At 33.3% G+C, this 17,525-nt stretch overlaps 1 protein-coding gene across 1 annotated transcript; it reads right to left on the bottom strand.

The window, feature by feature from the left end:
* Positions 1–4,336: 4,336 nt before the first annotated feature.
* LOC127858068 (antiviral innate immune response receptor RIG-I-like) lies at positions 4,337–16,990 on the bottom strand. The gene is made up of 16 exons (XM_052394954.1): positions 16,936–16,990; positions 13,585–13,736; positions 12,681–12,815; positions 11,727–12,107; positions 11,543–11,593; positions 10,870–11,283; positions 10,340–10,525; positions 9,830–9,918; positions 9,210–9,455; positions 8,859–9,021; positions 8,552–8,638; positions 8,075–8,250; positions 7,798–7,939; positions 5,989–6,228; positions 5,474–5,641; positions 4,337–5,108 (listed from the first exon to the last, which is right to left on the bottom strand). Exons 2-16 carry the CDS (start codon positions 13,718–13,720, stop codon positions 4,495–4,497), a joined length of 3,228 nt encoding a protein of 1,075 aa, XP_052250914.1. The 5' UTR covers positions 13,721–13,736; positions 16,936–16,990; the 3' UTR covers positions 4,337–4,494.
* Positions 16,991–17,525: the final 535 nt, after the last annotated feature.

Raw genomic sequence — 17,525 nt, 5'->3', positions numbered from 1 at the left:
TTTAAATGTGTTAATAAATATCATTCTCCCTAAACTTATTTAAAAAAAACAATAGCATCTATTGTTTTCAAAGATATTAAGGCGTGCATATAATGTGTCTTGATGTTACTCGACCTTACCTTTACACCAATGCCTGACCATGGGACACTGAACTGAGCCCCAATGTTTCTGATCCCGACTTTGGAACACTGACTTGATTTTGCCAAATACTAGTATGTCGCTATGTTTCGTATGTTGCATATGATTTATAGTGTTGGCCAGAACAATCGTTGATCAATAGTTCAATTTGTCTAATAGCCAGGTAAATATCGGTTCGCCTATGTGTGGTGTCCTAGCTAAACGATAAGATCACGCAAATGTTGTTATTTTTCTAAGATCCCTGGTGCCTTAATTGGTTAACTCAATCCTGGTATCAACTGACAAATGGCATGGTATCGCAATATTCACGATAGTATGGTAAATTATAGAGGTGGAATAATACGGTAAAACCTGTATTGTGTATCGCGATGCAGTAAATCCGTGTTGAAATATTTATTGATTACAATTAATGCAGTATGAAAATACCTTGAACCCTGACAGTATACATCTTGAATATGTGTTAGATTTTGCAATATTAAATGCATACACATGTGATGAGTTAAACGTGTATTAATATAAAATGAGTTTTAAAATGACAACGCGTTAAGTTCTTATTTTAAATAATACTGTCACATGTTATATGTATGTTTTTTCACTGGTGTGTCATTCTAATAAATTCAAAGAATAAATGAAAATACATATTTCGTAATGTTTCCGAAAAGTAGGTTCTAGATGGAACAAGACTATTGCCAAGCAATAGATGTCCCCTACCGGCTCCACAATTGTAAGATTTTTTTAATTTGTTGCCATAGCAACCAGAATTTTTGACCTAGGAACAAAATGAAATGACGTTCATAATGTCCATATTGCCATCTATCCATGTTTCAAGTTTCATGAAAAAAATATGAAGAACTTTTAAGGTTATCGCAGGATCCAGAGAAGTGTACAGGATCCACCATTTTCAGCAGTATTTCTAGTATATTTGTTGCCATAGCAACCGGAATTTTTGACGTAGGAACAAAATGAAATGACGTGCATAATGTCCATATTGCCATCAATCCATGTTTCAAGTTTCATTAAAACATATGAAGAACTTTTAAAGTTATCGCAGGATCAAGCAACGTGTGACAGACTCACAGACTCACAGACGCACAGAGCGCAAACCACAAGTCCCTTCCGGTGAAACCGGTATGGGACAATAAAATATGGCATAGCAAAACCAATTCGCTAAGCTTCAGAAGACTTAAACACATTCATCACATCTAAATAAGTAAATAAATTAATACATATAAAAATATATTATATTTGCTTTATTACTCTCTGCTTAGTTCTGTCACTTAAGTCTTTCTTCTGGAACATTTAACAAAAAATAATAACAAGTTCATTTCAGCAGATGTCATTGTGTTATATTTGGGTCGGAAAATAAAGATGTTTAGCATTGCTACATAACAGCAAAGCTTAAGCAAAACAATGCACAAACTTTACTGACGATCACGATTTCAACCAGTTGTGTTTTTGAAAACTTGATCATTCTACTTGTCATCTCAATTAATGTATTGTGGATGTGTGTACATATTTGGTAGGCTTTTATTTTTTGGTTTAAGTATTATATTATGAAAAGAAGTTTCATTTTCTATAATATTTTGAAAATAGTGTATGTGTTTAGGTTCATAATAAAAAAATAATTACCAAAATTTCAAAAAAGAGTAAAACTAACAACGGTTAAATAACTGTAACACGTGCCTAGGCTATTATCACGTCATGAAGGCAGGGATTTGATCCAGCTATGCTTGTTCCAGTCGAATCTCTGCGCGGAGGTTGCTATTTTCCATCTAAGGCAGACAACTCACACAAGGCATCTACTACAGCGGTGTAAGCCGATAATTACGTAACCTGAATACATACTCGGTTACACAAAGATTAAATTGCACATTTTGCTTATAGGTCAATGCGGAACTAATGCGCAACGATGACAAATACAACATTTTAATTCTAACAATGTACGACGATTTTTTTAAATAAAAATATGAGCTATGTGTCACTATTTTGCGTTATTATGTCTGATACCTGACCTTATACATGTCTATTGCAGGCATATTCCGATCTGAATGACAAAAGTTGTGACGGACAGACAGACGATGGAGACGTGATCTCATTATGTCGCAGTTTGTACTCTGTGTTTGTACTTTATAGCAGGCGACACAACAATAGGGATCATGTAACGTCATTACTGATCAAATATATACTAAAAGTCAAATTAAGATGCCAGTATGCAGTTTTATTTGATGTATTTTTATACATGTATGTACAGTAACAATATTACCACATCGCATGAAATACACAACTATAATATCACAGGACAATCAAATGTGAACGCTATCGCAATCAATTATGGTAATTTGTCTATATAGTGTTTATTTTTCACACTGATCGTCAACCATACAGGTACCACAAGGTCATTTTTACATTAAATACGGAACACTGACCGGAAATAATATAGGTACCACAAGGTCATCACACTTAAAATTTTCCAAATGTAGACATCCGTGTAAATCATTACAACAATTAAAGATTCACAGGTTTAATTACTCAAGAATAAAGGGATTATCTTTATAAAAGAGACCGATCAATTAACGTAACTGAAACGTACATTACCGCGGGCGGATGATGACAATCAAAAATACATGTGTCATAACAGCGAAAGCGTGATTACCTTGCTTCGTGGTAAAGATATTTTCAATATACAGGTATTAAAATGAAAAAAAATGAAAAAAAGGTGTTTGCCGAAATTATTGGGGCGGCAGTTGCCGCCCCTTCTGCCCCAGCTTTGGCGCCACTGATAACTATTATACATACGTAGCTTGGAAATTAGCATTTAGTACACCAAACACAATCATGCTGCCAACAACAACATGTATTCTCTTATATGTTAATTTATGACAACATGCGCGTTATAACATATATTTCCCACGCGTACTGCGTTTAAGACAATGAACCAATACACCAATTCTAACTTAAGCGGGTAAAACATCGGAATTTGATGAATATCAATTCATAAATTGGTATTCAATCATTCGTATTTAAAATTATGTCTCATTGTATTAATAAATCGCTTATGTCAGCACAGTTCTCATCTGACACTAAACAATGAGATAAAAAAGAAAAAGTAGAGAAAATTATATGACAATTCCCTTTATCTTTCTCAAATGCAATTTTCTGTAAATCATACATATTCAAAACAAACAGCAAACCAAACCAATTTTGAGTGTCTTTTGGGATTGGCATTTTTATTTGATTCTAGGTTTTTCGGTTACACGCAGTATTCTTATTTCAATTCCTTCTTTAATCCGAGTATGTGGACCACTCTTGACGACAACATACATTTTCTGTTAAATAAGATACAAAAACTGCTCCGAAAATCGCAAGTTATCTCGGCAGTAGCTTAATATTGCATTTCAAAAGAGTAGCAGTTTCATTCTTAATAAAACAGGCTTATACATTCATTAAAGACCAGTTATGCCAGCAGTTAATAACAATTGACATACAGCATACAACATAAGAAGTGTTAATTGTCAAGCAAGAAGGTACTATAAATCACACATTTTGAATATTGGGTATAAACACACATATTAATTTTCCTGCAATTATTTTTGACTTTTGTATTAAAAGCAAAACGTAAAATACACACGTTAAATTAAAAATAAATTGTATATATTCTCATCTCCTTTCTTAAACACTAAAACTTACAAATTTAACAATCATTAAAAGCGAAATAAAAACGTTCTTTTAAAGATTGCCATATGACTAATTTGCTATTCAGAAATGTTGATAATTGGAAAGGACAACGACGTTTATTGAAATTTAGTGTATTATGTTTATATATTATACCTCACATAAATTTGCATCTTCTTTGGTTATATAGACTACACATGTCCGTTATCTTGAATAGTGCCCGGTAAAGATGCGCGCGCATCTAGTCAGCAGGCGATATGCAGAATAGCGCCCGCTGACTAAATGCGCGCGCATCTAATAGTGCCCGCTAGAATGATAGTTATTTGTAACATTTGTGCAAGCTTTACAACGCAAAGATGTTTAAAGTACTGTTTCCTTTGTTTACAAAAATGTCGTATTATTATAATACATATTATTAATAGCAACCGATAAATATTGATGGCATTTATAGTGTGTTATTTATTTTTTATTTCTATTGACATTTTCCTGCACAAAAATGTTCGGTATACAATAGGAAATAGAAAACCTCACTTCAGACCCAATGGCACAATAGTCACGGCTTCGGTTCATATACTATTTGGGGCTGCCTGGCTGGTCACTATTCTTCCATAGGGCCCTCACTGAGGTTTTTTCTTTTTTCAATACATGTTTTTTTAATCCATAACGTATCGCAAATGTTCACGGCTATTCGATGTTAATCTGATATGCCAACAATGAAGGGATATCGTTCAGATCGTGCTTAGGAAAATCGAATGGAACTTCACTCCATTTTTTGAAGAAAGAAATTGCCTCGGTGCGGTTATTTTTGAATTTCAAATTTTCCAGCTTAATTATATAAAGTAGGTATTCCCCTCTTTCTGCAACTATTCCCCAATCAAGAGGACACAGTTTGCAATGCATTTTATATCTTTTTAAAATGCCTGCGAATCTTTGCTGTGCTCTGTGTTCGACAAGCTTGACACGTACAGCAAACGTTGGATCGACAACAAAATGATTGCTTTCATACTGATGAATATCAGACGCCTGGCAAACGGTTGCATTACAGCGAAGGCAAGAAATTGTGAAGTCGTTTTCAGCAGTAATCCTTTTCTTAGGGTCTTCCATATGATTTTCACAGCATTTTAACTCAATTCCTTGATAATGTTGTATATTGTGTCGAAACGTTGTCGGGTCCATCTGCAAAATCTGCTTCATGGCGTTGTACATCATATTAACTTTATAAATGTTAACTTCGTCTCTTTGAAGCAAGTGTTTACTGGCAATCGTAACATGTGTAGCATCTGATTTTCTGGTTCTTCCTAAATAAAAAAAGTAGAATAATATCTGTATACCGGCTCAAAATCGCACCCATGAACTTTAACCCAAGCGTTCTAACTAAAATTCGAGACCTAGCAATACGTAACTTAAATAGTCAACATACTTAAGTGCGCAAGTTCACAAGTTGGTTCATATGTTTGCAAAGCTTCATCACATCACACGTAATGAAGTTTTAAGTATCGCGCGACAAAAAAAAATACGAATGGATGGAGTATGGTGTGTTACTTTTTTATAACAGAGTTAAGCTTTTATTTTGAAATGGGAACATTGAACTGCCGTATCTTTGATTTGTTTGACATGAAAAATAACCAGATATTATGAACAATTAAAGTGCAATTTCCCTGACCTCTCATTTGAACCTTTGTTATTTCGTTTCCAGCGTAGTTGTAGTTGATAACTATATTGCAATCAGGCACATCTAAACCTTCGATACCCACGGATGTACACACAAGTATCTTGTAGTGTCCCTCCTTGAATTTATCAAGGGTATTCGTTTGTTCATCTCTGCTCATACCTATTGCAACAAGTGAATACTATGCAATTCGTGAATTATTCTAAGATATAACCTGTTATTTAATCGAAGCCAAATCCTACGTCCGACAAAATCATCATTTAAATAAATTCTTACAAATGATATTCTACAGTACTAGTTTCATATTAAAATTACAGCTGCGCATACATATAGTACACAATGTCTGTCCGTTATATAGCTTATTCCATTTTAAAACGTGCATTGCATATCATTAAAAAGGACTATTAATGTACATATTATCTCACTAATTATTGCTAGGTTAACATCACACGCTTTAATTAACTGATTCAAATGTTCACAAACATGTATTCCGCAAACAAATAATGTACCTGTTATAGAGCCTCGGGTATCTTGTCCAAACAGGTAATGCACATTTATTCGAACGTCCTTAAATTCTAGGTCAAGAACTTCAGCCAATGCTTTGCACGTTGCCCTGGCTTGCACAAAGACCATTGCCCGTGAGTCATCTCCTTTGTCATTCAGCATCTGTCTCAACTGAGCAGACAATGTGCGGACATTGGGATTTTCCTCATCTCCTTTACCAGCTTTTATCAAAATCATTTGAACCTCTGTAAATAAACGCAAGTGTTATTGTTTATCATCAAGGCCTAGTCAAACTTCTGCACATCGTCTACTCATCTTAATTTCTATTATCAAATCTGCATCATGTGCAGTACATTAAAGCTTTGCTACGATTTGTTAGGTATCGGATAGAAAAATGTTCGGTAGTTTACAAGTTTCAGTAAACTTTTTAATGTTCACGCTTTTTTTGTGTTATCAATTGTTCTCCTCTGCGCACATTATTACAATACGTTATAAGAACTTATTTGCATTCTCACTGTAAACAAATAATACATGTAAACAAAATTGCATAAATGTTTGCTTTGCTTTCGGCAGAACCTCGAACTATTGTAAATGCTAACATAAAGTTATTATAGCAAACTCTAGAAACTATATAAGCTATACAACTTAATATGGTGTATCTATAAAGGATAATGAACTATTAAAAGCGATTAATATATATATAGTATATAGATTATATATATATATATATATAGATATATATATATAGATATATATATATATATATATATATATATATGTATGTATATATATATATATATATATATATATATATATATATATTATATATATATATAACATATATATATATATTTCAAACAAACAAGATGTGAACAGATCGCGAATATGTAAAATTCACAGAACCTCTAGTTTTACTTTTTACAGCCAACTAAAGGATGAAGTATGACAACATTGAGATAATTATAACATTTAACCAATGTGTATCATTGTAAGGTATCATTGTAAGTTATATCAACAAGTCCGGATAATGAAACACACAATCAAATTTGCCTCTAAGGCTCTATTCCTAAATGCTTTTTCCATAGTTCAATTTAATTTATTCAATATCGTTAACATAAAGTATAAAGCATAAAATGTGGCATAAAATGTGTTTGACATATATGACACCAGAAATGAACATTAAAAATAGTGTTTATTTTTCCATAAAACATCCGACGTATGTGTTATGATTTAATATGTTGTTGTTTTTTTCCACAGAAAAATGTTTTCAACATGAACGTTGTATATTCCACAGAAATCACGGGTTGCATTAAAAATTTAACAAAACAGGCAGGCGTGTCAAAAACAATTACACAACATTTACAAAAGAAATAAGATAATTATTTATTGATAAGTAGTAAGCAAAATAGTAAGTTTGAAAAAAAAAATTGTACATTATACAAACTTTAATAAACCATTTTGAACGTTATTGCAATGACCTGTATGGTCACCAAAACTGGTACCTCCATGAAGATTCCTAAGAAATTCATAAATATATGGACGTATGAACAAAATGGCCTTTCTTAAAGCTAATGACGCGAAAACATAGCATTTAATTGCCACTGCCTTGTTCACACAAAATGACAGTTCAAGTGAAGTATAGTTTTCATTTACAAGTTAGTTACACTTGAATAATATTCAATCATACATTCAACACAAGAACACATACCTTTGAACATTGCACCTTACATGAAATGACTATTATACAAGAAGGCGGAAAGAGGAGCAAGTAAAGAAATTGAGGTTGTCATTATTAAATTTAAAAAGTAATATACCTTTGAATATTTCAAATAATTCTTTCTCCCGTTCGGTCAGTCTGTCTTTGCCCTGTGATTCTACCTTTTGGGCATCTGCCAGATACTTTATGATATGTTTTGTTTGAAGAAGTTTGTTAACCTCAAATGCCGCGAGGAAAATCTGAAATGAAATAGACATAACATATTTGATTTAATATCATGTTAATAAATACGAATGGCGGATTACAGTGACAGGACAAGCAAGCTATTTACTATGGAAAAAAAGAGGTCCAAACACGATTTTCTATTGACGTACTAGGAGATATCTCGCACATGAGCCAACGTCTCGTAAGTCGTCTTCAGTGGAATTGTGTAGCCTAGCATGTTTTTGCAGTTTAAGTGCCCATTTGTAGTACGCTTCAGGCTTTCTGTCATGGCGCGGCCTTTTATCTAAAAGCACATCGACAAGTTCTGGCTGCAACGCAACGATTTCTGAAACGGATGCATAAACAGTATGACATTTATTTCCTTAACTAAAAATAAATATGCTCATGTAACTAAGAAATTTAAACTGCTGATGGTCTCATCGCCAACACTTTATTTTCAACAAATGCACGAATGGATTTTTGTTTTTGTCAGAACTATCATAATTGATACCAAACTACCTGATAAAAGTTGAACTGAGACATGCGTCTCTACTAAGACATCTATCTGAAGTTATAAGCTAATATAAAGAATAGTTTTCAGAGCATCATATTTCATGTATCATATAGTATTGTTTCAAGAAATTTACGTTCTAAAATGTATTCCGTTTCCCGAATCGCCTTGTCAACAGCCTCCCTACACGGGTCTCTGTCTTTTTCTGTCAGGTTGATTCTTTCTATTTAAGGTAAAATAACAAAGAAGCATGTTGCTGCGTAATTACAAACACATATTTTGCAAATCGGCTCATTATATTTTCAAAATAATATCTATACTGTTCCAAAATTAACTGGGAATTTTTAAGTTTCTTAGTTATTGCATAAATCTTTTCTGCACAATATCAAAGAAGTCAACACGTTTGCATATATGCTAACAATGATCAGAACATTTAAAAGTACCTTCCTTCGGAATATTGCACCATTTCAGGTATTCGGTTTCGTGTTTTTGAACTGTTGAAAGCACTTGGCAGTCCAACATGGAACATAGTTTCACGATGTAGTTAACAGACTCGTTGTCGGTCCTTGACTTTCCTATCCCTATCGAAGCTGTTAATCCAACAATCTACAACATACGAACGTCTGCTAGGCACAAAGGTAAAAACGTATTGTATAACATTCAATTGTATTCACTGCTCCCTCACCTTCTAATATTTAAGTATAAATTAAGTCTTATATAAAGTTTATCATTCAAACACTTTTCCTTTATGAATAGGGACGATTATCAGGTATAGATGTTGGTAATTTATATACCTGTGGAAGTTTTAGGACATTTTTTTTCTTGTCCATTAAGTAACGTCTGCCGATATTAGCATACGGAACATTTCCCGATGTGTGGTGGCATTCGTCTAATACCAACAAGGAAAAATCAGAAAGATGGACTGTTCCCTTTTTTATGTTGTTCACCAAAATTTGCGGCGTAAGGCACAGAATATGATTATTTGGAATAAATGCAGCCAGCATATTGGCGTCATCACTTTCACCGGAAATCAGCTTTATCTACAAATATAAGCACAAGTGACCACTTTGAAAGCGAGGTATGTTCTCCAAGCAGCTGTAATTCAGAAATGCCACAACTCCTAACCCTCAAAAAGCCGGTTGCAAACTGACGGAAAATCAGAAGTAGAACTTTGTCATAAAGCCGATACCAAAAATACAAATATGTCATTTTTATAAGTTGCTTTCTTCAAAACATACTCTTTATGTTGGAAACTATAACGCAGCGGTGTAAATTGTTCCTTAGATTTTAAACATAGCATTATGTTTTTTTTTTCATGAACAATAAGCACACACAAATTATGAGAAATCAAAGAACAAACGTATAATGTATTTTGTACATTTGTAGTCGCGTTAGTACTACAAAAAGACAGTACCTGGTACGAAGGTAGTCGTTTCGTGAGCGTTTGGAATTGTTGTTGGATTAGAACGTTTGTACGGGCCATAAACACGACCCTACGTTCACCTTTAAATAGAGAGCACAATGTCCATAACTCTATGAAATTCTATTACAATTCTCTCTACTCAATATCGTCAAATATTGAAATATACTTGAGAAATGTTCAAGCTTTTTTTTTTGCTTTTCAAACGTTAGCATTATGAGTTACTATGTGCCTGAAAGTGTCATAACCATAATGAATTCAAACACGTTTTTGTAAATATTTTAATAATTAAATAGAATCGATTATAAAAAATCGTATACGCAAAACGACCCATGCCTAAATATCTTAGCTCTACATATTCAACAAAGTTAACCGGTTTGATTTCTCCGTTTTCACAGTAATATCTGCAATGTTAACGTCAATTTTAATACAGGCTACTCTTCCTTCTAAATATATTTATCAAACGTTATTTCGTAAGGGTATGTTACAGGCTTAGTCATATACCTTTTGACGTATCAGCAAGATGTTTTTTAATGATGTTCAAAGCCACGTATGTTTTACCGGTACCCGTTTCAGCACAAATGATTGTGTTCAATCCTTTCACGGCATTTTCGGAAAGTTCTATCTGATATTCCCTTAGTTTGAACTCGGAACCAGTTATGTCTTCGCACTGGTCCATTCCTGAAGAGGCTTAAATAATGTTACGGTTAGAAACAGTAATTAAAAATTTAATGAATGCATGTTTATACGCTGAACACACATTGGCAAATATAGAGCTTTTATTGTCAAGAAAATAATACTCAGCAATAGTTAAAACTCAGCTTTTTAGTGATATATGTTGGATTTCGTCGGAACAGCTATGTTATACCTGTGTGTTTGTTCTTTTCCAAACGATGGCTATGTGAGTGTGCAATTAAATATTGAAATTAAAAATGAATGGTAGGTCTATAGAACGTATTGCAAAAATATAAACAATTAATACATTAAACAAAACACTTCTGTGCGCGCTAGTTGAATATCATTAACTATGATACCTTGTGTATCTTCGTCAGCCTCTTGTGTATCTTCGTCAGCCTCTTGCGAATATGATTGCGTATATTCCGGAATGAGTTGAACTAGCGGGGTTTGCGGGGTATCTAGTAATAGCTCTTGTGTGGCTGTTGGTGTCGTATCTCCTATTGTAACTTGTTTTAGTGATGTTGTTACATCTTCAATCAAATGAGATGGAAGTTCTACAGTAGACGCTTGTTGGGTATTGACCATGCTTCCCGATTCAGGCTCATGTTTATATGTTTCCTTCATGAACGTTTTATTTCGTCCCATAATTTCATGCACAGGTATTGGAATTGTTTCCATTGGTTCATTATTTGACAGGACACATTTGAAGACATGTTTGGAATGCGTTAAGTTTTGATTGTCGGCAGAATCACCGTCTTTATCAATAGGATCTTTAAAAAACAGGCAAACTGTATAAGAAAACTTTAAATAGTTTATCTCCAGCAAAATGGATACAATATTATAGCAGGCGGTTCTTAATTATGACAAGTGAACAACTTCTGAACAAAGTGAAACTGAGTTAAGTCCCCATTGTTTCAAAAGGCATGAGGTTAATCGGTAATTACAAACTTTGGTATCTTTTAGCATATATATTTAATTAAATGTATGTCACCGTGGAAACGTTAAACATCCATATCATTAAATACTTACTGTCTGCAGCCATTCTTGTTGCAGGTTGTACAACTGCAATTTTCTTTCGACCTGTGTCAATAATAATACATAATAATTAATACTTTGTTTCGACATCAACACAGTAAACCACATTGCATGAAGGGCGATATATGCATTTTTTCATCATTCATGAACAATGAATATAAATATTGTACAAGGTTACCATGTTGGTTTGTCGGCAGATATTTTGAAGGATCGTCTAAAAAGTCTGGTTCCAGCAATTTAACCTCCTCTTCGTAATCGTTGTCTCGCAACGCGCAAAGGAAGTGGTAGTACCACTCCCCTGGCCTTAAGCGGCATTGGATGCGGTCTAGCAAACACATCGCGGCGTACACTCTGCTTTTGTTCAGACACAAATTACGAATTTCTTCACTATCATGTTCTGCTATGACGTCGTTGGCTATAAGGGTTGAAAGAATATCGATAGGGTCTATATTCTTTTCAAGTGTAGAACTGAAAAACTTTATCATTTTTCTGCCCCTCTCTCTTTCTTCATCTTCATATTGATGTTCAGCGAGCAAGAGTGACTTCACATAAACTAAGCCTGAAAAATACACACCGCATTTTCAATATTTTTTTGTATTTTACTTAATTTTGGATTACAACTTAACGTCATGATTTACAGTTTTTAATTTCAGATACTTAAAGTCTCTTAACGGTGTATTTAACATAAAGCATTTAAGTGTGACATTGACTGTGCATTGACTTAACTGTAATGTAATCTCATGAAAATCCGTCAACTGGTATAGGGATATGAAGCAGACACGAAATAAAGGCTCAAATATTTGATCTCCATACTGAGCCTTGGGCTAACTTGATATACTCGTAAAGTATACATCATCGCAATGACTTAAACATTGTCGCAGCCTCATTGCATTCGTTCAGTTGTATACGATACACGGTTACAAAAGATTGTCGGTCTCTCGACAGAGAGACGGGCGAAGACCATTCTTAAATTTCTTACCGCTTCGACAGAGGGCAGAGATGAAGTCTCCATCGGTGAAGCAGCGTTTAAGGAATATAAACCAAGAAACAGGTTGATTTTGAAGACCGTTTATTGTCGTGCATATGTAATAAAAAGCGTTAAACATTTGAACTGGAAATATAAGAATATTACCTTCTTTGTGTAGACACTCGATGAATAGAGACCACCTCTTTGGGGCCGCACTCTTCCGTATAGCATTGATGAGTTCATTTGCCGCTACATCGGTAGTCTTTTCTGTGTACAGTTGTCTTAATTTGGTCTGTGTGTCTAAATAATATACGCAATAGATAGGCACTACCTCATTTGGGTTCAAATAATGTACCCACAGATTAATAATATGTCTTTAAATGGAATATTTAAAATAATACTTTAACTTACTTTAAGGGACCTTTTCACATATTTCGGCATGTATTGAATGTTGTCATTAAATGCTTTTATATGAAAAATGTAAACATGGGAACTAACAGCTCCAGTAGAAACAACAATGCAATTAGAAACTAACAAAAAGGAATCCTAAACTTGGCTCGAACCACCGACTCTTGGAGTAAAAACCTAACACTTAAACCACTCAGGCATCCGTGCACACACAGGGAGTGGTGTATTTTATACATTATATAAACAATCCTCGTGAAGTCACAAAATATAACTATAACAGAACTCTCCAATCTATTCAACTGTTTTGCGTTTGTAACGATGTATACTGTTCATTACTGTTTTTAAATTGTTTAAAGGTGCATATAATTGCATCATAGCACGGTAAATAGTCAGTATTACTGTTTCCTCGCAATATCATAACTACAACGAAAATTTGCAAATCTGAAACAATCTTTTCCGATTGATTCAATTAACCTAGAACGTGAAAAGTTCCCTTTAATGAAAACCATATTGAACGTTCATATTTATTTATAAGTAATGAAGTTGAATACTACTAAGTTATTTAGGTAATTATGGATTTGTATCTCAAGATATCGTACTGATATAGTATGTTTTCAAATCATCGATTAACAGTATGTCTTAACGTGTTGACTATGTTTACCTTCGTCGATAATGTTTTGTGCGGCCAATTGGGATATAATGGTTGGTGTCTGAAGACATCTCACAATTTCCCTTTTCCAGTATTTCACTCGCTCCTCAATAAGCTCTTCGTTCATTGGGCATATTTCTCCCGACATTGTAACATCGATGTTTCTGAAGAACATGTTTGATTAAATTGCATTTTAAAAATCATAATAAAGATACACAATAAAGGCATTATGTTTAACAACATTATAAATACATCTGTAATAATTTCTATTGAGTAAAAACAATGTGCAGCTGCAATGCCTATTCACTGTCTAATAAAACAATTTATTTTTTTCGACGAAATGACGTCATTAATCCAGCGAAACTATCCAGTTACACTCTTATACAATGTAAATAAGCGGTGAAAAAGCATTAAATAAAAAGGAAATTTGTGTGGATTCGATTGAATATCGAATTAATTTTACTCGTGATCATAAAAATACATATTATCACTCGTGGCTGCGAAAATCGTGAAAACATTATTTTATGTGATCACGAGTGAAATAAAATCGATATTCCATCGTATCCAACAAATATCATCTATTCTTATTTAATCCGTAAATATTTATCCAATATTACGAAATTAAAAAAGTTTAAATAAGGTTGTGTTTCAAACGTACACAAAATTCCAAAACATAACAATTTAAGGCATTGTTTTGTCTGAATTATGAACATTGTCCACGATGCTTATTTGAGTTACTTGTATACATGCATGTTTAGACAGGAAACCGATGGATCTTAAAGTGATATTATGTGCATCTAACAGTATATGCTATGTTTATAGGTGTCTATCGCAACCCTTGTTTATTTTTGGTGTTTTCACTTTATATACATTTATATTTGTTAATGCAGCATCAACATACGGGCATTAGGGAAATAGAAAAATAATGCATTTGAAAATCGACCGTACTTTCGTTTCGACAACTGACAACAGAAATGATTCGATGTACGATGTGAGTCTAAATGTAGTTTTCATGCAGATCTGTTCATACGACACAAAGACACAATTTTGTTTTACGGATCATTTTGGCTTAGAGGACTAGGTGAGTCATGTGAAATATCGAATATAATATAATTTTTTTTATAAACAACTGGTAGCAAGATGAGTTGTAGATAATTGGTCAGTCATCACATTATAACTAATTCCTTTGACCTGTTAATTCTTTTCAGCTCAATGCATCAGCGAAAAATGCCCATAATAATCGAAACAAAACGTTCGTGTATTTATAACACAGGCGTAATTCGTACATGTTCCTGGAAACTTACCTCGTTAAGGCAGATGTTAGTTTTAACTCAACCAATTGTGTGAACACCGACTGTAAGTGATCGCTGTCATCATCAACTAGTGATATTTTGTTATCAATCTTATATAAACATTAAAGTGATATTATGGGCATTTTTCACTGTTGAATTGAACTGAAATGAATTAACTGGTCAAAAGAGTAAGTTAAAATGTGGTTACAGACCAATTATCTGCAACTCATTTTGCTACCAGTTGTTTATTAAAATAGATTGTATATTCGCTATCTTACGTGACTCACCCAGTCCTCTAAACCGAATTGATCCGTAAAACAAATTTGTGTCTTTGTGTCGTATGAACGAATCTGCACTAAAACTAAATTTAGGTTCACATCGTACATGCATGATCCGTTGTCAAACGAAAGTACGGTTGATATTCAAATGGATTATTTTTCTCTTTTCGGGATATTGTTTTAGTATGTTGATGCGCATTAACAAATATAAGTGTATATGAAGTGAAAACACCAAAACTAAACAACGGTTGCGATAGACACCTATAAACTGTTAGATGCCCATAATATCACTTTAACTATTGTTTGTGTACACACACATGTAGATAATGATTCTAAATTGACACTATTAAGGGATGTTAATCTACACGCGACATGTAAGTGTTGTCGCAAGAAAATGACCCACTATCATTTGTTCGGGTATTATGTTTTTTTCTCAATGTCAGGAAAGATATATACACTCTTTATAAATTTGTCAATAAAGCTTGATTTTCTGTACTTTAATGCACTCACATTTATGAAATTAATGGAGCTTGATTTTCCATAGTTAAATATAGTAAAATAATTCAATTAAAGAAGCTTGATAGTCTGTAGTTAAACTTAATTTAATATATATATAATTAAACAAACTTTTTTTCTGTAGTCAAATAAACTAAAATTAATTTAAATACATTTTCATATGTATAATTGATAATTTATCATGTAAGTAGTATTTTACACCTAACTACTGTGTAGGAAGTGTAATGTCCGTGGGAGCGTGCATTTGCATTCGGGAACTGACAGTGTTTAAGTGACGTTAGTTGGAACTGACTTCCAAAATTGCGTCGTTTTGATGATTATCACTCAGGAGTAACTTTTATTGTTACTCGGTAACAATATATATTTGTTCCAACGTTTGTTTGTTTCAAGATCGTAGGCAACGCACCATGGAAATAAATAATCGTGTTTATTTATAATAATAATATGTTATAGTTTTATGTAAACAAGCGCAATTACTGTTTATTATAAGAGACAATGATATTAGTACATCCGAAAGCTCGAAGGTTACGTAAGTAAACAACACATTCGTGGACTGTTTTCCTTCCAATTTTCTTTATTCCGTGCATTGTGTTTTCGATCTTGAAACAAAAAACCGATTGAAGGACAAACACTCTAGAGCCGAAAGGCCATATTAATCGGAAATAAATATAAAGTGGCTTACCGGGTGAACATACACTTTACTCCTTGACGAAAATCACGAAAACGACGCCATTTTGGTAGTTAGTTTCAACTTACGTCACTTAAACCATGATTCTGTACAAACGATATGAAAGACATTAATAAAATATGTATAATTTTCAAAACAGTCAAATAGCGAATTTAAACACCATTGTAAAATCGTAAGTAATGAATACATACACACTCTGGTAAACTTAACGTGATGCTACAGACGATTGTTATTTATAAAGTCTAATCCCTTTATTTAGGATAAAAAATATCCTCATATTTTTGTGGTAATACTTCTTTTCAATAATCCTCGATTTTCAGAAAATGTTAAAACTGCTTACACATATGATTATACGAATAGTCAATCCTTCACGATTTTCAGAAAATGTAAACCCTGCTGACACATGACAATCAATACGGAAGTAAAAATTGTTACCAAAAAATAAGCGTTTATGAATGTATGTTAACATTTCATTTAAATCAATTAAGCACGTGTTATGTTTATAGTCATTTTTTCAAACGCTACATAATAACTGTAACAAACAATGGTAATTTCTTGGTTTAACATTTCAGTACACGCATTTACTTACAGCTTTTCATAAAATACCTTCCACAATGAACCAGTCGTAAACTTAACATCACACGATAAGGGAATTGAGTATATAGGTCAGCGAGTTACATGTATATCGTACTGCTTAAAGCAGCATATTCACTTACTTGTTGGTAGCCAAATAGTAAACTAAAACCATGACTACAATACTGCATTGGAGGCTATCTTGCGTTTAAACCTGGTCAGCTGCCGCAGGGGAGGGGGCGGGGTAGCCTCATAAAATTAAATGACGATGGTTTTTAAGGGATATTAAACATAGTTTGGTAAACAACAATAAATGCATTTACTACCAAATTATATTACATTGAAATTGTTTAAAATACTTGAGTGCCATAGAAATAAGCGTTGATCTGTTATACATGACAATTATCACGTAAAAAAGTCCTAGCATCCGAGAAGCTGGGCTTATTGTTACTGTTGTCTACAATGCTCATGTTTTCTGTGCTTTATTATCAACAAGTAAAGCACAGGTATTGCACCATATTCATACAATTTTTGAAATCCAGTTTACAAAAAGCAAGATAAATCTAAATGTTTAACATATAAATGCACTTTCGTGTGTAGCAGTCC

The sequence above is a fragment of the Dreissena polymorpha genome, chromosome 14 (genome assembly GCF_020536995.1).
Source record: "Dreissena polymorpha isolate Duluth1 chromosome 14, UMN_Dpol_1.0, whole genome shotgun sequence".
Taxonomy (NCBI): Eukaryota; Metazoa; Mollusca; class Bivalvia; order Myida; family Dreissenidae; genus Dreissena; species Dreissena polymorpha.
The sequence above is the reverse complement of the archived record's forward strand: the minus strand, read 5'-3'. Positions and strand labels throughout refer to the sequence as shown.

Excerpts from the sequence above, each read along its gene's own strand:
- LOC127858068 (XM_052394954.1), bottom strand. The coding sequence starts at position 13,720 with ATGTCGGGAGAAATATGCCCAATGAACGAAGAGCTTATTGAGGAGCGA. Across the intron at positions 8,639-8,858 it reads GTGCAATATTCCGAAGGAAG|AAAGAATCAACCTGACAGAA; the intron begins GTACTTTTAAAT and ends TACCTTAAATAG. Across the intron at positions 7,940-8,074 it reads CATGTGCGAGATATCTCCTA|ATTTTCCTCGCGGCATTTGA; the intron begins GTACGTCAATAG and ends ATTTCATTTCAG.